Source organism: Hyla sarda, chromosome 1 (assembly GCF_029499605.1).
Source record: "Hyla sarda isolate aHylSar1 chromosome 1, aHylSar1.hap1, whole genome shotgun sequence".
Classification (NCBI taxonomy): Eukaryota; Metazoa; Chordata; class Amphibia; order Anura; family Hylidae; genus Hyla; species Hyla sarda.
Window position 1 is genome coordinate 213638589 of NC_079189.1, and position 24195 is coordinate 213662783.

Sequence of the window (24195 nt, forward strand, 5' to 3'; positions counted from 1 at the left end):
GGGGGAGATTTATTATTGCATTTAGAGCTTCTTTACTCCAGGCACACAGAATGTCATCTAAGCACTTTTTTTTTTTTTGCAACATTTGTGGGTGCTTAGAAAGTACCAAACAGCCTAACCTAAGCAACTTTCAGTTTTTATTTAGGCTGGGATTCCACTGAGGTTTTTCATGCAAAAACGTTGATAAAAACGCCCATTTTGCCGCACTGCTTTTTTTCTGTGAAAAAACACCGCGGCCAGTTGTTAGCTCCAAGTCAATAGTGAACTGCAAAATGCCAGATCCACTTAGCGTTTTTCAGTTTGAAGTTTTTTTAATCATTTGGCCGTTTTTCATCTCTTTTTGGCTCCTTGGCAGTTTTCCCAAAACGACCTCTTGTTGAGACTTTGGTGTTTTTTTTTCCGGGAAAATCTTGGCATTTTTCTCCCATAGAAGTTTATGGCAGTAAAACAAACGCCAAGAAAAATGCCATGTGGGTTTTTGCCAGCAGTTTTTATTCTTTTTTGGACTTCAGCAATCCAAAAAAGTGATGGAGATATATTTTTTTTCTTTTTTAAATCAACTGGAGCCAGAAATTTTTAAATTACTTCTATTTAAAAATCTATTAAGATTTGTAAATTACTTCTATTTAAAAAGCTTAATCCTTCTAGTACTTATCAGCTGCAGAGGAAGTTCTTTTCTTTTTGAATTTCCTTTCTATCTGACCACAGTGCTCTCTGCTGACACCTCTGTCCATGTCAGGAACTGTCGAAAGGAGGATAGGTTTGCTATGGGGATTTGGTCCTACTCTGGACAGTTCCTGACATGGACAGAGGTTACAACAGAGAGCACTGTGGTCAAACAAAGGAAATTCAAAAAGAAAATAACTTTCTCTGTAGTATGCAGCAGCTGATAAGTACTGGAAGGATGAAGATTTTTAAATAGAAGTAATTTACAAATCTGTTCTGGCACCAGTTAATTTAAAAAAAATTTAAAAAAAGTTTTCCAGTGGAGTACCCCTTTAATAAAATGTTGTAGGGTACCATTAAAAAAATATGTATAAAAAAGATACAGTAGTGATGGAAAAAATTGTATTCAATGAAATTTATCTTTTTTATAATTACATTTTTATTAATTTTTTAACTGGGATCAATTTATGTGGGCGGACAGGGAACTAAAAATGTACCCGACAGTAATAAAAATAGAAAGGGGCCACTGAAATGTAAAAATATTATGTTTGTTATAATTAATTTTGTTAAACTTTTTATTAATAATGTATTTTAATAAGGTAGTACTACTACTCTCAGCATGGAACACACTGCTCCATGATGGGAGTAGTAGTACATGATAGTACATGTACTAATTGACAGATCGCCCCGGGTGTCACTTTTGACACCTGTTGCGATCCTGCTGTATATTGTATAGATGTATGCGGCCAGCCGCTCGTCAATGGTGCCCTGCACTGCCGTATATATACACCTATTCATATTTCCCGCAGAGAGCTGTGATTGGCCAGATGGTTCCAGCCAATCATAACTCTCTGCGGGAAATATGAATAGGTGTATATATACGTCAGTGCAGGAGACCATAGAAGAGCGGCTGCATCTATAAATTATACAGGAGGATGACAGCGGGTGTCAGGAGTGACACCCGCTGTGATCTTTCCTTAATTGCAGGTACTACTGCTCCCAGCATGGAGCACACTCTGCTCCATGCTAAGAGCTGTAGTACCTGCATTAATAGACAGATCCCAGCGAGTGTCACTTCTGACACCTGTGGCGATCTGTCTATTAATGCAGGTACTACAGCTCTTAGCATGGAGCAGAGTGTGCTCCATGCTGGGAGCAGTAGTACCTGCAATTAAGGAAAGATCACAGCGGGAGTCACATCGGGTGCAATTTCCACTCAAATGCGAAAACGCCAAAATGCAGGGAAAATCAGTGGCAGGTTTTCAGGCGTTTTTAAGCCTAAAAAAACGCAGTGCAAAAGCCTCAGTGGAATCCTAGCCTTTATGTTGCACATAGGTTTGCAACTTTTTTTTTCATACCTAAGTCAGATTAGACCTTACTTGCAAAACTGCCTTTGGAGAGCACTTAAAAAGTCTCACATGAGAGAGTCGCGAAGGAGAAGAAGAATCATACAAAATGGTGTTCTGAAGTGATTTTTTGCTTATGTGCGCCAAATTTATTAACTCCCCTTTGATATGATAAATGTGTCGCACATAAGCAAAACCAAAGCAAAAAAATTACATAAGAACTCACTTTCCAAAGACAACAATAATAAATATCTCCCACAGTGTTTTTAGTTTGTTTACATGAAAAACGTGATTATCCTGCTGTTTATCTATTTTTTTTTCTTTGACTCTTTAATTGGGGCGAGGTCAAGGCCTGCCACTGCGGGCACATCGATATTGGCAGACTAATAGAGTTTGTTGGTGCTTCCTACACAGGAAGAAGGTACTACATACCTGTGTACCTGAGCAGACAGGACCCCTGCAGAGTGTCAGATATTTACCCTCTGCTGGTCTGTGCTCTCCTACTGAGCTGGTTACTGTTTTACTAACTTGGAAAAAACCTGAACAAATCATTCAAGTGAGTAATTGTGGGTTGTCTATGAAGAACTCTGTATGAATTTGAAAGGCTAAAGGGTTCTTTTTATTGACATTTAGTGACATTCAGGTGCTTAATACTGATCACGGCATCCAGCGCAATTGCAGGGCTTAGTGACTCATTGGACCACCTGCAGTAGTGCGATCACAGGGGACTGGGGTATATACTGTACATATATATATATATATATATCAGGGATGTGGAATTTGCATCGCCTGACATCCGGGACATGCAGTTCTGGGCGCCGGCAGGTGATTTCTTCAGGCATTTAGCCCTGCTTCGGGCAAGCAGCGCTAAATGCCGGAAGACTTCACACACGTCGGCACTCACTGCTACTGTACTTGTATCTCCCTGCTGCAGCCTATAACGAGCCTTCCTGGAGGGATGCACGCGATTGGTGATGTCGTTGCATCCGCAGCGCAGGACGCCGGGACGCTGACGTCCTGCGCAGCGTGTGTGATGACGTCACCTGTCGCGCGCATCTCCGCAAGGAAGGCTCGTTATAGGCTGCAGCAGGGAGATGTAAATACTGTAGCAGTGAAATACTTTAACTTGCCTAATTATTCAATAAGGGAGGACCTGCTTATCACCAGGGATAACCTATCTTCCTAGGGGGCATAATTGTTTAAATAGGAGCCCTACCTGCCGGGGGTAATATCTATCTGGGGGCCTGTACACCTATTGGGAACCCCTACCTGATCATCAGGAAGGGCTCCCCAGTAGGTAGACAGGCCTCCAGATAGATATGACCCCCATCAGTGATAGGGATCACATCTATCTGGGGCCTCTATACCTACTTGGGAGCCCTACCTGATGGGGATCATGTCTATCTGGGAGCCTGTCTTCATATAGGGGAGCTCTACCTAATGGGGACATGTCCATCTGGGGCTTTGTCTGCCTACTGGGGGAGCGCACCCTTCTTATCAACTGGGGGCACATATCTATCTGGGACATTATTTACTTACTTGGGGCAGGGATGTGGAAATCCTATCGCCTGATGACCGGGACATGTAGTTCCGGGCGCCCGGCAGGTGAATTTTTCATAGAATTAGCCCTGTATTGGGCAAGCAGGGCCGGACCAACTTCCCTTTATTTTTATTATGTATATGTTACACAAAAAAAAATATTTGGTATTGGTGCAAGCAGGCTGACCTAAAGTATTAAAATAATATGTAAGTTTGACCACAAGGTTAATGGCGGAAAAAAAAGAAAACCTTCAAATTTGCATTTTTTTTATTTCACTTCACAAATAATTTAGGTGTCATTACAAAGTATAATTAATTGTTCGCGCAAAAAACAAGCCTCATATGAGTCTGTAGGTGGAAAAATAAGAGTTATGGCTATTGTAGGACAAGAAGGAAAAAACAAAAGTGCAAAAACCAATAAAGACCATATTTATGTACTATTTTGGTGCAAATTATTTTGTCTACCAGGACAAGTGGATTTTCATGAGGGACAAGTAGATTATGCTCCTTTTTAGTCCCTTGGACAAGTGGTTATTTATTTATTTTTATTTTATTTCCACACCCCTGATAGAGATTATATATATATATATATATATATATATATATATATATACACCAAAAAAGACAGCAGCACCTCCATAGGCAAAATATTTGGCTTTTATTCAGCACAAAAAATGCCAGAGCGACGTTTCGGCCATCTCTCATGGCCAATGTCAAGCAACAAAGTGAATCACAGTGAGATAATATATAGGGTGAGCAATTAATGACATCATCACATATTGACATAATTGTTAGAACATGTGATATAATTAACCTTAACTCACATGTAATTATATCACATGTTCTAACAATTATGTAATTATGTGATGATGTCATTAATTGCTCACCCTATATATTATCTCACTGTGATTCACTTTGTTGCTTGACAATGGCCATGAGAGATGGCCGAAACGTCGCTCTGGCATTTTTTGTGCTGAATAAAAGCCACATTTTTACCTAAGGAGGTGCTGCTGTCTTTTTGGTGGATGTTAAGCGAGCTATTGACCCAGGCTCCTTACAATAGCACTCTGCTGTTTTTCTTGGATAACGGTGGGACGGTCCAAGCTATTTGACCGCCGGCGGAGACAAATTTGCGAGCTAAGTGCCTCACTATTTCATAGTTTCACGTTTGCATCTATTACACCATAGCTGTATAGCTCTCCATGTTTTAACTGCATATTCATGTTTCATCTATATCTTTGTGCTGGCAGTGTGCTGCTGCATTCTTCTGTTGCCATCCCCAGATAAAAAATCCATTTGCCCCCCTTTTTTTCCCACGTGGCAAATGGTTCAAACAAAACAAATATAAACACCAAATAGATGAGAAAAAAACGAATGAAAAGTGATCTGCAAGTCCCAAAATTATTAACACTAAAAACGTCAGATAACCACATCCAAAGATGAGACCTCGCACAAAAAAGGTTTATAGGGAGAAGAATACAAACATTAAAGGGGTCAAAATAGGGTCATGCTTATTTTTTGGAAAAAATACTATGTAAATTCGGTGTCGCAGTACTGACCTACAGAGTAAAACCTGTCAGTTTCACAGTAAATTACATTGCGTAAAAAAGACTCCCCTTAAAGGGGTACTCCACTGCTCAGTGTTTGGAACAAAATGTTCCGAACACGTGGAGCCGGGAGCTCGTGACATCATAGCCCCGCCCCCTCAATGCAAGTCTATGGGAGGGGGCGTGACTGCCGTCACGCCCCCTTCCATAGACTTGCATTGAGGGGGCAGGACGTGACGTCATGAGGGAGTACCCCTTTAAAGGCCAAGAAGGAAAAATGCAAAAAAATAAATAAATTGTCTGCATTCTCAATTGGTTAAATTACATGGGAATCCCCTTTTTAAAATATATGTATCGGAGACAACTAATGTAATGTACAGTATATGAATTTGTATTTTGCAATAACATTTAGTGGTTGTTTTTTTCAGTAATCTATGGCATGGTGACTTCCAGCATGTTTTATTACACTAAAGTTATGACTCAGCTATTTCTGGATACACCTGTGTCAAAAACTGATAAGACCAGTTTCAAGACCTTGATGACTGTGGATGAATTCTGGAAGGTAAAGGTTTGCGTAGTAAATAGATGATGGTTGATGTGGGTACTAATCAGTTTTCCTGTGATTATTGTGTTAGAATGTTTGGGTACAAACTTTGAATTTGTTAAGTCTGAGATCTGGTCTCTTATGACAATTAGAGATGAGCGAACTTACAGTAAATTTGATTCGTCACGAACTTCTCGGCTCGGTGGTTGCTGACTTTTCCTGCATAAATTAGTTCAGCTTTCAGGTGCTCCGGTGGGCTGGAAAAGGTGGATACAGTCCTAGGAAAGAGTCTCCTAGGACTGTATCCACCTTTTCCAGCCCACCGGAGCACCTGAAAGCTGAACTCATTTATGCAGGAAAAGTCAGCAACTGCCGAGCCGAGAAGTTTGTGACGAATCGAATTTACTGTAAGTTCGCTCATCTCTAATGACAATTAAAACTGAGAAATATATAAAATTGTCTGTATGTGTCCCAGGTGATCAGATACACTCCCCCCTTTCTCTTCGCTATCCTGGGTTTAGTTTTAAGACCGTTACCTGCAGCAGGAGCCTCCCCCTACTGCCCTGTGTGCAGCAGAACTCAGAAAGGTAAAGGGGTTGTCCAGAAAAGGTATTATCTGTTCTTCTCCCCGACACAACACTTGGGCTCTCACCATGTCTTGGATACTTCCAAGACAAGAGAGGGTGGTACTTAGGTGTTTTAGGGTCTATTCACACGTACAGTATTCTGTGAAGATTTGATGCACAGGATTTGAAGCTGTGTTTAGTCATTTAGTTTACATTGAAATCTGCAGCAGAAAATCCTACGCATCAAATCTACACAGAATACTGTACGTGTGAATAGGCCCTTAATCACACACAGACTAAATAGAGCAGATCGAGAGGAGATGTCCGCTTGCAGCATTTGTAAAAGCTGGTTAATTTCATTATAGCATGCAAAAAATCCTGGCCAAATGTGGGTGAAAATTCAGCCCATTTAATTTGATCATTCATTCCTAATTCTTTAATAATTTAATTTGTCAATCTATCCTTAATTCTGCCTTTTACAGTTTGCTGATGGCCCTCTTATAGATGGTCTGTACTGGGACATGTGGTACAACAACAGGACAATAGCAGAAAATCAAAGCTTTATCTACTATGAGAATCTGCTGCTTGGGGTACCCCGAATGCGTCAGCTCAAAGTGAAGAATGGCTCCTGTTCAGTTCCTGAAGACCTAAAGGATGAAATTACAGATTGCTATGACATGTATTCAGTGAGAAATGAAGAGACTGCCCCTTTTGGACTGCGCAATGGGACTGCGTATGTACTGCTTGCCGTTCTCTACAGTTCTTTATTGTTTAATAAAATGCTATAATACAACTATGATCTCACACAGATTTTGTAGTGTTAGGATTGTGTCTTAAAATTGTTTACTTACAAATAATATACATATTAGAAATTGGTATACATTTTTAGTGCTCTGATTGATAAAAAGCAACTTGATTGATACTTATGATAACAAATATGTACTTAGTAAATGTCTTACTGTGCAGAGTAAATGAATTGATTCTTAGTCATGATGTTACAACTTCTCTATCTAAAAAAATTTCTACGCAGGTGGACGTACACCAAAGAAAGGGATTTAAATAGCAGTAGTCACCACGGCCTCATATCTACATATAGTGGGGCCGGGTATTACCTAGATTTGTCAAGGAACAGAGAAGAGGCTGCTTCTCAGATTAGAACCCTGAAGGATAACCTGTGGCTGGACCGAGGCACCCGAGCAGTTTTTATTGACTTCACAGTTTACAATGCAAATATTAATCGCTTCTGCGTTGTCAGGTATGTAAACCTAGAGTACTGTTCACACCAGTGTCATGTCTTTCTTTTGTTACATATGAATGCTATAACTGATCCCTTTTCAAATGGATCCAAATAGATCATATTAACTTAGTTCACTGGTTTGACTTGACTTTTTGACATCTGCATTGGAGCTCCGTTTGGGAAGCTGCATTTGCAGATTCTGTTGCAAAGATGGGAGTTGAGCGCAGAAAATTACTGAAGTTTTTTCTTTTTACTTTTCCTCCGCTCAACATCAGTGATGAATTTAATTCCCTGCACAACTGACTGAACATTGTAAAGTATCTCAGGGTTTCAGCGCCTAGGGGTACGCCAAGGGTTATGCAGAGGTACAGCAATTCGCTGACCAATTCCGGCCATGCATTGGCCAGTATTTGTCTGCGCAGAGAGCGGGGACTGGACGCCGTGCCGCGGCAGCTCACTACTTTGTACAGCGTCCGGAGCTGCTGCCCTCCGACTCCCGCCGAACGGGATAGACACATGCCTGGTAAGCATGTTAAACTAAGTGTAACACCGCAGTATGGGAGGGAGGGTGTTACTGTATGTATCTCATAAATTGGCCCAGGGGGATCGGAGGGGGGTGGGGAGGGGAAAAAATGGCACAAGGGGATTAAGATGGGGGGGGGGGGGATAATGGCACAAGGGGATTGAGATGGGGGGGGGGATAATGGCACAAGGGGATTGAGATGGGGGGGGGATAATAGCACAAGGGGATTGAGATGGGGGGGATAATAGCACAAGTGGATTAAGATGGAGGGGGGGGAATAATGGCACAAGGGGATTAAGATGGAGGGGGGGAATAATGGCACAAGGGGATTAAGATGGATGGGGGGGAATAATGGCAAAAGGGGATTAAGATGGAGGGGGGGATAATGGAACAAGGGGATTAAGATGGAGGGGGGGATAATGGAACAAGGGGATTAAGATGGAGGGGGGGAGGATAATGGCAAAAGGGGATTAAGAGGGAGGGGGAGGGGATAATGGCTAAAGGGGATTAATGGCACAAGGGGATTAAGATGGAGGGGGGGATAATGGCAAAAGGGGACTAAGATGGAGGGGGAGGATAATGGCACAAGGGGATTAAGATGGAGGGGGGATAATGGCAAAAGGGGATTAAGATGGAGCGGGGGAATAATGGCAAAAGGGGATTAAGATGGAGCGGGGGAATAATGGCAAAAGGGGATTAAGATGGAGGGGGGGGGGATAATGGCAAAAGGATTTAAGATGGAGGGGGCATAACGGCAAAAGGGGATTGAGATGGAGGGTGGGGGGGGGGGGGGATAATGGCAAAAGGGGATTAAAGGAAATGTCCGGTGCTCACTTTTCTTAATGTATCCATTCCGGGCTTGAAAAAAAAAAAAGAAAACAAGATTTCTCTTGCCTGCCTACGCTCCCTCGGTGCTCCGGTACAGGCGTTCGGTCCCCGGGCTGTATTCTTCTTACTTCCTGTTAGCCCGGCACGTCACACGGAGCTTCAGCCTATCACTGGCCGAGGCGAGACATCGCTGCGGCCGGTGATAGGTTGAAGCTCCGTGTGACGTGCCGGGCTAACAGGAAGTAAGAAGAATACAGCCCGGGGACCGAACACCTGTACTGAAGCACCGGGGGGAGCCTAGGCAGGTAAGAGGAAATTTGTTTTCTTTTATTTTTCAGCCCGGAACGGATAAAATAAGAAAAGTGAACACTGGACATCTCCTTTAAGATGGAGGGGGGGGGGGGGATAATGGCAAAAGGGGATTAAGATGGAGGGGTGCTAATGGCAAAAGAGGATTTAAGATGGAGGGGGAGGATAATGGCAAAAGGGGATTAAAATGGAGGGGAGAGGATAATGGCAAAAGGGGATTAAGATGGAGGGGGGAGGATAATGGCAAAAGGGGATTAAGATGGAGGGGAGAGGATAATGGCAAAAGGGGATTAAGATGGAGGGGGGAGGATAATGGCAAAAGGGGATTAAGATGGAGGGGGAGGATAATGGCAAAAGGGGATTAAGATGGAGGGGGGCTAATGGCAAAAGGGGATTAAGATGGAGGGGGGATAATGGCAAAAGGGGATTAAGATGGAGGGGGACTGGTAATGGCACAAGGGGATTAAGATGGAGGGGGGAATAATGGCAAAAGGGGATTAAGATGGAGGGGGGATAATGGCAAAAGGGGATTAAGATGGAGGGGGGACAATGGCAAAAGGGGATTTAAAATGGAAGGGGGAGGATAATGGCAAAATGGGATTAAGATGGAGGGGGGCTAATGGCAAAAGGGGATTAAGATGGAGGGGGGATAATGGCAAAAGGGGATTAATATGGAGGAGGGGACGGGTAATGGCACAAGGGGATTAAGATGGAGGGGGGAATAATGGCAAAAGGGGATTAAGATGGAGGGGGGATAATGGCAAAAGAGGATTAAGATGGAAGGGGGAGGATAATGGCAAAAGGGGATTAAGATGGAGGGGATAATGGCAAAAGGGGATTAAGATGGAGGGGGGGGGGATAATGGCAAAAGGGGATTGAGATGGAGGTGGGGGGGTATAATGGCAAAAGGGGATTGAGATGGAGGGGGGGACGGGTAATGGCACAAGGGGATTAATATCGAGGGGTGGTAATCATCCCCCCCCCCTTCTCCATCTTAATCCCCTTGTACCATTATTCACCCCTCTCTCTGATTCCCTTTTGCCCTTATCCAATTATGGCAAAAGGGGATCAGAGGGAGGGGGAAATAATGACACAAGGGGATTAAGTATCGCATTAGAAAGGCAAGCACACGCCATTATGAAATTAAATACTTTTATGACTTATTTTATCCGCGGGTACCCCTCGTGCATAAGTTTTGCGCTAAGGGTACCCGCGGAATCCTTTCACCCCTTTTAGTACAGTCGCAAAAAAAGGTTGAGAACTAGAGATGAGCAAACTTAGTAAATTTGATTCGTCATGAACTTCTCGGCTGGGCAGTTGATTACTTTTCCTGCATAAATTAGTTCAGCTTTCAGGTGCTCCCGTGGGCTGGAAAAGGTGGATACAGTCCTAGGAAAGAGTCTCCTAGGACTGTATCCACCTTTTCCAGCCCACCGGAGCACTTGAAAGCTGAACTAATTTATGCAGGAAAAGTCATCAACTGCCGAGCTGAGAAGTTCGTGACGAATCGAATTTACTGTAAGTTCGCTCATCTCTATTGAGAACCACTGCTCTAAGAGAAAGGAATGCATAAGGGAATTTACAGCCTCACTAAAAAGTTAGACACAGGCAGAGAAAAGGGTAATAAAATAAAAATACTCACCATCCCCTCAGTTTGCCTCTTGTCCAGTACCACTGTCACTCCAAATACACTGACAGAAATGCCCTAATAATGTCCCTATACACTGCAGACATTCTTTTGGCGGAATGAATTGCCAGCTTTAATAATCTGCAATGTCCGTGCGGTCTTGGAACCAATCAGATGCGGCCTGTCCTCGGAATTTCTGACCGGAGAAACTCAGTAGTGTGCATAGACCCTAACTTTTCCACAAGGCCGGGATCAGACCTTTAGGATCAGTTGGTGATTGATGTCCTCTGGTGTAAATTGTTTCTTTTTATAAAGTATGATTGAAAGGTGACCTACATGAAGAGTAACTTTCTATTCTAAATTAAAACAAGAAGGATCATGTGAGGGAAGAAATTATAAGAAATGAGGAGGATTGATAACCAGAAGGTAGGGAAAATTTTTGTAGAAGCTCTCATAGGAGCGAAAAGAAACCACATCATTTGTCCATTCTAACAGTATTTCAGTTCTGACACTTGCTTTACATAAATATGAATGAAGATTGTAAATTGTTGTGTATTGTGTACCAAACGTATCTACCTCCTTTAATGCTAAGCTTATATGCCTTTTAGGTTGTTGGTAGAGTTCCCAGCAACTGGAGGCCTAGTTACCTCCTGGCAGTTTCAGACGGTAAAGCTGATTCACTATGTTTCTGCATTTGACTATTTCTTGGCTGCCTGTGAAATAGCGTTCTGCATCTTCATCCTGTACTACATAGTGGAGGAATTCCTGGAGATCCGTAATCACCATCTACACTATTTTCACAGTCTTTGGAATTGTTTGGATATTGTCATCATTGTGGTATGTATTATTTCTGACGAATCACTCTATAAGCCGAATAGGAACTGTACTTACATGTGTTGCATTACTAGTTGTCATGTCTGGGGAATAGTTTGGGAATGCTCCTTTACACTGGTTTGCAGACCACTGTGCAGAATGGAGACAAGATGTCAGTGGTGTATTCTGCCAATTTTAGAAATATGTCACAGGAGGTCATTCATGTCTCTCTCCCTCCTCGATGTGTCTAGCTGTAAGACAGCTGGCTGCAGCAGGAGCCTCCCCCTCTACCCTATCTGCAGAAGGACTCAAAGATTGTCCCCTCCCCTTAGCTAAACGGTTCACAAGTCATAAAAGTCATTGACAATGTATTTATTTTAGTTCCCTTTTTACTTGTATAACTGTATAGAAAAGACAAAACCGTTAGAAATGGTTTATCTTCTCCTTGTTTTTCTGTATTATTTGTGTAGAGTAATAGCTACGCACTGTAGACTGTGTTTGGAGTGACAACTTGACAATGTTATTTCATATCATTTGAAAATGGTTGATAACTTTTATGATATGTATTTTACTGTGTGAATAGCTCTCAGTGGTGGCGATAAGCATAAACCTGTACAAGATGTCAATGGAGACAAGCCTGAACAAGCTCCTAGTGGACATGAATGTATTCCACAACTTCGAATCTCTGGCTTACTGGCACAGCCAGTTTAATAATGTGGTTGCAGTCACTTTATTCTTTGCTTTGGTTAAGGTAATGGTTCCCATTATATTAATATAATTCCTAGAGTAGTTGGAAAGATTGCACCTGTAATACTATATTTTCATTTCATTCCTTTTTTAATAATGTCTTATTTAAAGTGTACTGTAATTGAAAACAACTTTAGACATGTCAATCAGACCATTCTCCTGAGACACGCTGGTATCGTGAGTTATAAGCCAAGAAACCAGCAGCATTGTGCTCCGCTCCCCGGCCAGCAGAGAAATCTGCACACTTCTCTGCATAGACTTCTATGAAGAGAAATGGACTGATCTCTTAGTACTGCTGCCTGCTTCTCTTGCCAATAACAAAATAAAATAATGGTTGTGGGCCCCAGGAGTGAGACCCGGTGCGATCAACAACTTTTGAAATGTCTGATCAAGATGTCAAAAGTAATTTTTAAAGTAAGAGCTGCAACATATTCTGTTTGTAACCCTGACAATATATATATCAGTCTATATTTGTCAGAAGACCTAGAAAAATAAAAAATAAATGCATATAACTTTGCAAATCACTAGTCAGACTGGATAGCTGTAAAAGTGCTCAAGAATGACTGGTAGAGCTTGAGTGGGTTCAAAGTCAAACTAAAGTCATGGATGGATGGGTTGACATCAGTACCCAGGATGATTACCAAAATTGGGGTTTTGTTTTAACAAAAATACATATGAGGGCTGTCCTCTAAACACAGGACAGGGGTTAAGTAGCTAATCATGGGGGGTCCAACTGCTGGGGCCCCCTGCAGTCTCCAGGACGGGACCCGGCACTCAGTGAGGAGCACGTGCTGCAGCCGGCATGCGCTGCATTCATTTCTATAGGAGTGCTGAAAAGACCAGAGTACAGCTCTCAGGCATCATCGGCGCTCCGTAGAAATCAATGGAGCGCATGCCGGGGTCCCGCCCTGGAGATCGCGTGGGGGCCCCAGCGGTCAGACCCCCCACGATCAGCTACTTATCCCCTATCATGTGGATAGGGGTTAAGTAAACTATTGCCAGAGTACTCGTTTAAAACCTTAAGGATGAAGGGCGTACAAGTACGCCCTTGCGTCCTGATACTTGTACGAGTTTGAAGCATGCTCAAGACCTGAGCACGCTTCATACCCAGTGTGTCCAGTTGCTATCAGCAGCCAGGACCCACAGTTCATGCCGGACATCTCCGATCAGGCCAATGCCTGGCATTAAGCCTTTAGACGCCGTGATCAAAGTTGATCGTGTCGTCTAAATGGGGATCTATAGGTGCCAGTAGCTCAGTGGAGCTGAACTGGACATCCGCTACGAAATCGCAAGTCCCGATCAGGTGAGTGGATGGCGGGATAGCCCTTACCTCTCCTCGCTGTCCGAACGGAGCTCTGATGTCCAAGCCAGGCTCTGCAGGCTAGAGCAGCAGAGCACAGATATCAGAGATCATTGCTGAGCCAAAGATTGCATGTTATATAAAAAAATAAACCTTTCCTTATTTTAAAATAATGTAATAATTAAACATAATGCATGTAATAAATAATAAACATAATTGTGTGCGTAAATGTACTAACTATTAGAATATCAGGTTAGTTAAACCGCATGGTCGATGGCATACACCTTAAAAAAATAAAAAAACATTGTCCAAAATTGCTCATTTCTGGTCACTTCATATACCATAAAAAAATATATAAAAAGCAACCAAAAAGTCCCATCAAAACAAAAATGGCACCAATAAACTACAGATCACAGCACAAAAAATTAGTCCTCTTATACCCCTGAATGCCGAAAAATAGGACAATTTTAAGCATACTAATTTTGGTGCCCCATTTTATGACCCCTCCCATTTAATGTCACTATCTGGGCTTAAACCACAAGCCCCAACATGCCTTATTGTCGCCTACAACCGCCACATCTATACTTGAACCACAAGAACCAGCATGCTCTAGTTGGACTTGTGACAGCCTAGTAGATCCTACATCTTCTTATTGTTGTATTAAATGTGCTACAACCCTTAGCATGCCCTAGCAAGGATCGTTGACAATGTATGACAGTGGTCTCCAAGCTGTGTCTGCTGAAAAACTACAACTCTTGCATGTCTGGACAATTGTTTGCTGTGCAGGCATGCTGGAAGTTGTAGTTTTGCAACAGCTGGAAGTCCACAGTTCGGGATCACAAACCTCAGCAAGCTTTATTGTGTACTGTAACTCCCTAGCTATGTTGGCACTAGAAGAACCAGCATGCTCCAGCGAGGATCTGTGATATCCTAGCACCAGGTCTTTTCAGTGCACTGACACTGCTTGTAGTACTATCGTCCCATTTCACATCTTTCCAGTTTCATGTCCATCCCTCTTAATATGGTGCTGAGCTGCAGTGGAAACATAAAAAAAGCCTGATTTACCTTGTCCCAATCCCCACAGATTCCATTCTGCACCGAACTGTCCTGGTGTCTTCTGTACTTTCTTCTTCAGAATCAAGCAGCTGGTTCCGGGACCTTCCAATGCGGCCAGTGATTGGCTGCGTGGGAAGGTCTTCCAGCCATCTGCTTGACTCTGAAGAAAGAAGCGCAAGGACCACTTGGGAGACTGGGATCTGCTGCAGAACTACAGGGGACTGGGACTAGGTAAGCACCAGGGGTTTTATTATTGTTTCTCCCACAGCCCAGCACGATAATACACACAACACACACAGGGAGGTCAGGTGGGAGGTAGCAGATGCTGGACACACAAGGCGTCGGGTCTGGGGCAAGATGATAATCACTGCATTTTGCAGCCTGCACTATCACAGTATTCAATTGCTTTTGGGATTAATCATGCAGCCCTAGTGTAAATACATCAACCACCAATACAGAGAGCCCTTTCATAATCTATTTATATCCAAGACTATATCTATATCAAGGAGCTTTCTACACTAACACAGAAAGGGATTATTTGCTGTAAAAGTTTTAATGGTGAACTTGATAGAATATGCTGGATGACTTTGAGGAAAAGTAGCTGTTGCTACGCAGAGGTTTTTGCTTTTTTCTGGGTCATCATTGTAATAGAGTAGGTTAGACTTTTCAGCCATACTGTTTTAGTGCAAAAAAAAAAAAATAGAATGTTAACATAATGTTATGATATTGCATGTATACTAAAATATTTCTTTTTTTCCTAAAAAGCTTTTTAAGTTTGTAAACTTCAACAAAACCATGACTCTATTGTCAACCACCATGTCTCGATGTGCCAAGGATATCCTAGGTTTATCCATCATGTTTTTCATCATATTTCTTGCATATGCCCAGTTTGCTTACCTTGTCTTTGGTACTCAAGTTGAAGACTTCAGTAGCTTCCAAGATTGCATGTAAGTAGTTAATCCAGAGCAATTCACTTCAGCTTTTAGTTATATTCAGTGGATGCCCAGATTGCCGTGTTTTTTTTGTTTTGTTTAGTTTTTTTTTTGTTTATTTTGTTTTCAATCCTGCCTGTTTTTCATACACCTAAAATATATAAATGTTTATCTGTGATCCATAATTTTTGTTTTGTTTTGTATAGGACTGCAACTAACTGTTGTTTGTCAAATCAGTTTGACCGATTATTTGTTCGATCAATTGACAAATCTGATAAATATGCCAAGAATGTATTATTCTTTAGAGAGGTTACTTGTTCTAATTGACTAATTGGATCAATATGCAAAGAATGTTTGATTCTTTAGAGAGGTTAAAGGTCCAAAGGCAATCCATCTGAAAGACAACATTGCATTCATTCACATCGTGGTTCTATCCACAGTTTAGATCATTGGTCGTAAATACTAATCTCTATATATTCAGATAGGTACCACTACTATAACTGATTAGGCTATAATCACACAGCAGAATTACCGTACATCCGCATTAATTCCGCTTCCGCATTCATTTGGGTGGTTTCTGGCTTGTGCGGAATCTGCATGCAGAAATTCTGCTGTGTGAATAGATCCATAAGGGCTGGCTAAAAGAAATACCCAAAGCAGAACCAAAAAAAATATGGGTACATATATAAACTCTGGCTCACCCAAATATGCTATAAAGTGAAATTCACAATTTTATAAAAAATTAAAATAAAATTGAAAACCACCTAAAAAAAAAACATATAAACAACTGGGTAAAGTGAAATGCAAGCGTATCACCCTCCCCATGCAGCCATAAGGCAATATGTGCATAAATGGCATGGAATACAGCCACAAGTAATGCCTTTGTTTGTACATTCCACTTCTTGTGATAATTTTTTTGGGTACACGTTGTGTGTTATTGTTGTTTATGCTTTTGGGTAGTTATTATTTTTGTATGATTTAATCACCTGTCATTTATTGGGTATTTTTCTTTACAGCATGCTCAGTTTTATTTGGTGGTATTGTCACTTGTTATTGCCCCGGATCCACATACTCGTTATTGCCCCAGATCCACTTACCATCATTTTATTATAGAGGGGTTACTTGTGGATGTAACCCATGCTATTTATGCACATATTTCCTTGTGGCTGCATGGGAGGGTGATCAGGTTTTTTGAGTATTTTTAACTTGTCTGTATTTATTGTTTTGTATTTATTTTTCAATAAAATTGTTACTTTCACTTTATATCATATTTTGGTGTGCCAGGATTTATATATGTGCCTATCTTTTCTTCGATTTTATTGGTGCTAAATATTAACGTTGTCATTGCAAAGGGTGAGCTGTAGTCCATGTGCTTGAAAGTGTAAACTGAAAGGGTAACACCACGGGACCTTTAGGCTATGTTCACACGCTGGAATGTCCGCATGGAGAATCTCCGTGTGGACATTCCGGACACTGTGGGGTGCCGGCGCTAGGACTGCACGGCAATGCGCCTTCTCATAGACGGCTATGCATTCCATGCAGTCTCAAAACAAAGAATGGAGTTGTTCATTCTTTGTGCAGACACAGAAAATGGAATTTCCGTGTCGGAAACATCTGGCACGGAAATTGCACCATCTGCAGAGCGCAGCAGAATTCCGGTGAATTCAACGGGACTGTGCTGCAGTGGAATCTCCGTGCCGCATTCCAATTCGGAATCTGGAACGGAAATTCCGACGTGTGAACTTGGCCTTAAAAGATTCAGGATTAGAAAACAGCACCACACCTGTCTTCAGGTTGCATATGGTTATTGTAGCTCAATTCCATTAAAGTAAAAGGAGCCAAGTTGTAATACCACACACAACCTATGTTTTTTTTTCAAGCAAGCAAAAACAAGCTCTGTTTATTTTCTATTCCTGAATAATTCCTTTGAGGAAGGCAAACCAGTGGTTTGTTTGACCTGGCATGAAGCATATTCTGCTCATTAGAGATGTGAATTTGACAGTCTGTGTGGAGATAAGTTACATCCTAACCCATTTTATTACCATTTTAAAGTGTACCTATCATCTCCCCAAATAATAAAAACATTTAAGTGTTACTCAATACCTCACCCTGATCATGTACATCTAAGTTGTATGTGTTTAGCCCCTATATTTCTAATAAAAACAGCTTACATCAGTTGCAGACTGGATTCTCATCTTCTCTCAGGCAGGGGGCTGTCCCTCTCCTGCCCTCACTCTACATGACCAAACTTCAGCCCTCACTGTGTGTCACTGAGTCTGGGAGGGAGCCTGACAGTCAGCCAATCACTGCAGGCTGCTCTGTAACCCGTTCCTCTCTGGATCTCCTCATCCTCTGATCCTCTTACATATTGCACGACTGGCTCGGATTTATAGTCCCCTACACACAATAACCTATGCAATATGAAAGAGGAGCAGAGGAAAATATATAATCATCTGCTCCTCTTACATTTTGTATAATGGGACTACAAATCCCAGCCAGTCGTGCAGTGACTCTGACTGGGGTAGCGGTTTGTGTGTGTGTATGTATGTGTGTATATATATATATATGTACACACAGTGGGGGTCAAAAGTTTGGGCACCCCAGGTAAAAATTCGTATTAATGTGCATAAAGAAGCCAAGGGAAGATGGAAAAATCTCCAAAAGGCATTAAATTACAGATTAGACATTCTTATAATATGTCAACAAAAGTTAGATTTTATTTCCATCATTTACACTTTCAAAATAGCAGAGAACAAAAAAATGGTGTCTACAAAAGTTTGGGCACCCTGCAGAATTTATAGCATGCACTGCCCCCTTTCCAAAGCTGAGACCTGCCAGTGTCATGGATTGTTCTCAATCATCATCTGGGAAGACCAGGTGATGTCAATCTCAAAGGTTTTAAATGCCCAGACTCATCTGACCTTGCCCCAACAATCAGCACCATTGGTTCTTCTAAGCAGTTGTCTAGAAATCTGAAACTGAAAATAGTTGATGCTCACAAAGCTGGAGAAGGCTATAAGAAGATAGCAAAACGTTTTCCGATGCCAATATCCTCTGTCCGGAATGTAATTAAGAAATGGCAGTCATCAGGAACAGCGGAAGTTAAAGCAAGATCTGGAAGACCAAGAAAAATATCAGACAGAACAGCTCGCAGGATTGTGAGTGAAACAATTCAAAACCCACGTTTGACTGCACAATCCCTCAAGAAAGATCTGGCAGACACTGGAGTTGTGGTACACTATTCCACTATAAAGAGATACTTGTACAAATATGGTCTTCATGGAAGAGTCATCAGAAGAAAACCTCTTCTACATCCTCACCACAAAAATCAGCGTTTGAACTTTGCAAATGAACATATAGACAAGCCTGATGCATTTTGGAAACAAGTTCTGTGGACCTATGAGGTTAACCCCTTAAGGACTCAGGGTTTTTCCGTTTTTGCACTTTTGTTTTTTCCTCCTTACCTTTTAAAAATCATAACCCTTTCAATTTTCCACATAAAAATCCATATTATGGCTTATTTTTTGCGTCGCCAATTGTACTTTGCAGTGACATTAGTCATTTTACCCACAATTGCACGGCGAAACAGAAAAAAAAATCATTGTGCGACAAAATCTAAGAAAAAATGCCATTTTGTAACTTTTGGGGGCTTCCGTTTCTACTTAGTGCATATTTCGGTAAAAATTACACCTTGTCATTATTCTGTAGGTCCATACGGTTAAAATGATACCCTACTTATATAGGTTTGATTTTGTCGCACTTCTGGAAAAAATCATAACTACATGCAGGAAAATTTATACGTTTAAAAATGTCATATTCTGACCCCTATAACTTTTTTATTTTTCCTTGTACAGGGCGGTATGAGGACTCATTTTTTGCGCCGTGATCTGAAGTTTTTATCTGTATGATTTTTGTTTTGATCGGACTTTTTGATCACTTTTTGATCACTTTTTATTCATTTTTTAATGGTATAAAAAGTGAACAAAAATGCGCTCTTTTGGACTTTGGAATTTTTTTGCGCGTACGCCATTGACCGTGTGGTTTAATTAATGATATATTTTTATAGTTCGGACATTTACGCACGCGGTGATACCACATATGTTGGTTTTTTTTTTTTATACTGTTTTATTTTTTTTTATGGGAAAAGGGGGGTGATTCAAACTTTTATTAGGGAAGGGGTTAAATGACCTTTATTAACACTTTTTTTTTTTTTTTTTAACTTTTTTTTTGCAGTGTTATAGGTCCCATAGGGACCTAAAACACTGCACACACTGATCTTCTACACAGATCACAGGCGTGTATTAACACGCCTGTGATCCGTGTTATCGGCGCTTGACTGCTCCTGCCTGGATCTCAGGCACGGAGCAGTCATTCGCCAATCGGACACCGAGGAGGCAGGTAAGGGCCCTCCCGGTGTCCTGCAAGCTGTTCGGGATGCCGTGATTTCACCGCGGCGGTCCCGAACAGCCCGACTGAGCAGCCGGGTCACTTTCACTTTAGAAGCGGCGGCTTTGACCGCGGGTCCCGGCCGTTGATGAGCGCCGGGACCGACGCGATATGATGCGGGATCGCGGCGCGATCCCGCTTCATATCGTGGGAGCCGGCGCAGGACGTAAATATACGTCCTGCGTCGTTAAGGGGTTAAAATTAAACTTTATGGCCGGAATGAGCAAAGGTACGTTTGGAGAAGAAGGGGAACAGAATTTAATGAAAAGAACCTCTGTCCAACTGTTAAGCATGGGGGTGGATCAATCATGCTTTGGGGTTGTATTGCAGCCAGTGGCACAGGGAACATCTCACAAGTAGAAGGAAAAACGGATTCAATAAAATTTCAGCAAATTTTGGATACTAACTTGATGCCATCTGTGAAAAAGCTGAAGTTAAAGAGAGGATGGCTTCTACAAATGGATAATGATCCTAAACACACCTCGAAATCCACGGGAGATTACATCAAGAGGCGTTAACTGAAGGTTTTGCCATGGCCTTCACAATCTCCTGACCTCAACATAATTGAAAATCTATGGATAGACCTTAAAAGAGCAGTGCGTGACAGACAGCCCAGAAATGTCAAAGAACTGGAAGACTTTTGTAAGGAAGAATGGGCAAAGATACCTCAAACAAGAATTGAAAGACTCTTGGCTAGCTACAAAAAGCGTTTACAAGCTGTGATACTTGCCAAAGGGGGAAGTACAAGATATTAACTCTGCAGGGTGCCCAAACTTTTGCAGACACCATTTTTTTGTTTTCTGTTATTTTGAAAGTGTAAATGATGGAAATAAAATCTTACTTATGTTGACATATTATAAGAATGTCTAATCTGTAATTTGATGCCTTTCGGAGATTTTTCCATCTTTCCTTGGCTTCTTTATGCACATTAATACAAATTTTTACCTGGGGTGCCCAAACTTTTGATCCCCACTGTATATTATCCTCTGATCCTCTTACATATTGCATGACTGGCTGGGATTTGTAGTCCCCTACACACAATATCTTATGCAAAATGAAAGAGGAGCAGAGGATAATGTATATAATCCTCTGCTCCTCTTACATATTGCATAATGGGACTACAAATCACAGCCAGTCGTGTACTCTGACTGGGATAGAGCTATAGCCCCGGGCACTACCTGTGACGGACAAGCAGCTGCAGCCCGGTGTGAGGTGGAAATTTGCACCCCATGCAGACTTGCATCCGCTCCTCCCCTCAGCTCTCCAAAGATTTCTGAAGCTAAAGCTGGGGGGAGGGCAGAGCAGGGGAAGAGAGGAGGTACACATCCCACTCATCTCCCCTCCCATTGCTCTGCCTTCGGAGGACGCAGGTCTGTACGGGAGAAAGAACACAGAGCAAGGGAGAGAGGACGTACACGTTGCCTCATCTCCCCTCCCCCTGCTCTGCCTGTGTTCACTGAACGGGAGGATGACAAAGTGCACAGACTGGGGATTTATAGACTGCAGGGGCTTGGGAATAAATCTCGGACTGGGGATGAGTTCTACGTGTAAAGGGGGGGGGGAGGGGTACTCCAGGGTGCCTCCAGGTGTTGCAAAACTGCAACTCTCAGCATGCCCTGGTTGGGAAACATTAACTAGCTTCAGAAATCTGAGGAGGAGCGGACGCAAGTCTGCATGGGGCTCAAATTTCCACCTCACACCAGGAGCGCAGAGCCTTCTAAAGCCCTCCCTCATTTCCTGTATTCTGACGGGCCAGGACTGTTGCCACTGTCTGTTTTCACATAGTGACGGCCAGAGGTCAGCGTGGGCAATTTCTAAGTAAATGTATTTAGAAATATACGGTAAATATTTTATAGCAATCTATTGAATTTAACAAAAAAACTTTTTTGTGATAGTGCCCATTTAAGTCATTCTATTACCCTTTGAGTCCTATGGTAAATGTCATACCATTTCAATAACCTTGTATCAGGGGTGTGGAAATAAAAAAACAAAAAAAAAAAAAACTACTTGTTCAAGGGACTAAAGCGGAACACCATCTACTTGTCCCTCAATAAAATCCACTTGTTCTGGTAGATAAAATAATTTCAACCACCATAGTATGTAAATAAGGTCTTTATTAGTTTCTGCACTTTCATTTTTTCCTCGTCGTCCTATAATAGTCATAACTCTTATTTTTCCATCTACAGACCCATATGAGGCTTGTTTTTTGCGGGCCAAGTATACTTTGTAATGACACCTTTCATTTTTCTATAACGTATGCTCTGAAAAATTATTTGTGAGGTGAAATAGAAAAAATGCTAATTTGGGGTTTTTCTTTTTTTCGCCATTCACCTTGTGGTCAAACTTACATATTATTTTGATACTTTAGGTCGGCCTGATTACACCAATACCAAATTTGTTTTTTGTTTTCTTCATGTTTAAATAATTAATATTTTTTCATAAACTTTTTAATTAAAAAAAAAAATTCCTGACCCCCTATAACATTTTAATTTTTCCGTATACTGGGCTGTATGAGGGCAAATTTTTTGGGCCATAATATGCTGTTTGTATCGGTACCAATTTGGTATTGATCAGACTTTTTGAACACTTTTGTACTTCATTTTTTCTGGGATATGATGTTATAAACATAAACGCAATTCTGCAGTTTTTTTGTTTTTTTTTTCTTGTTAACGCTATTTACCGTACGGGATCTACAATGTTATTTTTAATAGTTTGGACAATTACGCACGCGCCAATACCAAATATGTTTATTTTTATTATGTTTACATATTTTTTACATGGAAAAGGGGGGCAATATGAACTTTTAATTTGGAAGGGGTTAATGGGTGTTTTTAAACTTAAATAAAACTTTCTTTTTTTATATACACTTTTTTTTAGGAGGAATCATTTAGATTCCTCATACAGATCAATGCAGTTCTATTGAACTCCATTCATCTGTGTTCAGGCTCAATCAAATGCAGATCTATGGGGGCAGCTATGAATGCAGAGGTAAGCCCTCCGGCTACCTCCACAGGGGGGATCGCCCCCCCCCCCCCCCCCCCCCGATCCACCCCACTAGAACACCAGGGATGGTTAAAAGACCCCTTTAGATGCCGCTGTCATCTAAAGGGTTTGTAGCCGCCAGCAGCAATCGCCACATGCCGGGCTATTAGTGGAGGCCCCCCGGCTTCTGAAATCAGCCGGGGGAGGCTGACTATGGAGCGAGCTTGAGTCAGGAGCCTGCTCCATACAACCTGAGCGCCGATGTGAGGTGCAGACTTGCGTCCCCATGCAAGTCTGCATCCGCTCCAGCACCTCACACCGCCATTATTAAAAAAAAAAAAAAAAAAAAAAAAGGAAGTCGGTCCGACCCTGCTTGCCTGATACAGGGCTAAATCTATTAAAAATTCACCAGCCTGGCGCCCGGAACTACATGTCCCAGGCGTCGGGGGATAGGATTTCCACATCCCTGTTTGTAAACACACCATCTATAGTCACATTACAGAGCTTTTGATTTATTGTTTGTAGATATGGACTAATTGAATTGTAATGGTTTTTTCTTTTAGTTTTACCCAGTTTCGTATTATTTTGGGAGATTTCAACTTCACAGAGATTGAAGAAGCAAATCGAATATTGGGGCCCATATATTTTACATCTTTTGTGTTTTTTATGTTCTTCATCCTTTTGGTATGTGATTCATTTTATTTGTAATGTTTTGCCCCATTTTTATCTTTTAATATAGTTTATTAACTTTTAGTGGAAAACAGTTTATTGTGCTGTTTTCTCTAAAATCAGTGCTTGGGTTTTTATGATGATCTCTATTGTACAACTTGTTTAGATAATTTTCACTGGTTTAAAAGACATACAGATATTGGGGGATTTCATGATTGGCAGCATATTTTACTCTACTTTTATAACTTGCATTTTCTTCTTTATGACATTATCAGTTGCCTGAAATGTATGAAATGTCGCACCAAATGTTGCACCACTTTTATTTCCGCACTTTTTTTTTTTTAGGGGGGTGGGGGATGTTTTTGCTCCATCTATTGATTAGAGTATAGCTGTGCAAAAATATAGTGACTTTTGAAAATAAACCATCACTCACCTTCCTGGGTTCCCGCGGAGGGCCACTACAGCTGATCGGTCCTCTGGTCCATCTTCATACTTCCATCACATGGCGCTCAGCCTAA

The 24195-nt window shown here is 41.6% G+C and overlaps 1 protein-coding gene across 2 annotated transcripts in view; it reads left to right on the forward strand.

The window, feature by feature from the left end:
- The window catches only part of PKD2 (polycystin 2, transient receptor potential cation channel), a 67270-nt gene that overhangs the window by 17171 nt on the left and 25904 nt on the right, over positions 1-24195 (forward strand). For both annotated transcript variants that reach the window (XM_056568412.1, XM_056568422.1), the window contains exons 3-9: positions 5527-5660; positions 6691-6941; positions 7239-7463; positions 11341-11569; positions 12129-12296; positions 15414-15595; positions 23572-23692. In XM_056568412.1, coding sequence (XP_056424387.1) covers positions 5527-5660; positions 6691-6941; positions 7239-7463; positions 11341-11569; positions 12129-12296; positions 15414-15595; positions 23572-23692 — 1310 coding nt within the window. The remainder of the gene's footprint in view (positions 1-5526; positions 5661-6690; positions 6942-7238; positions 7464-11340; positions 11570-12128; positions 12297-15413; positions 15596-23571; positions 23693-24195) is intronic.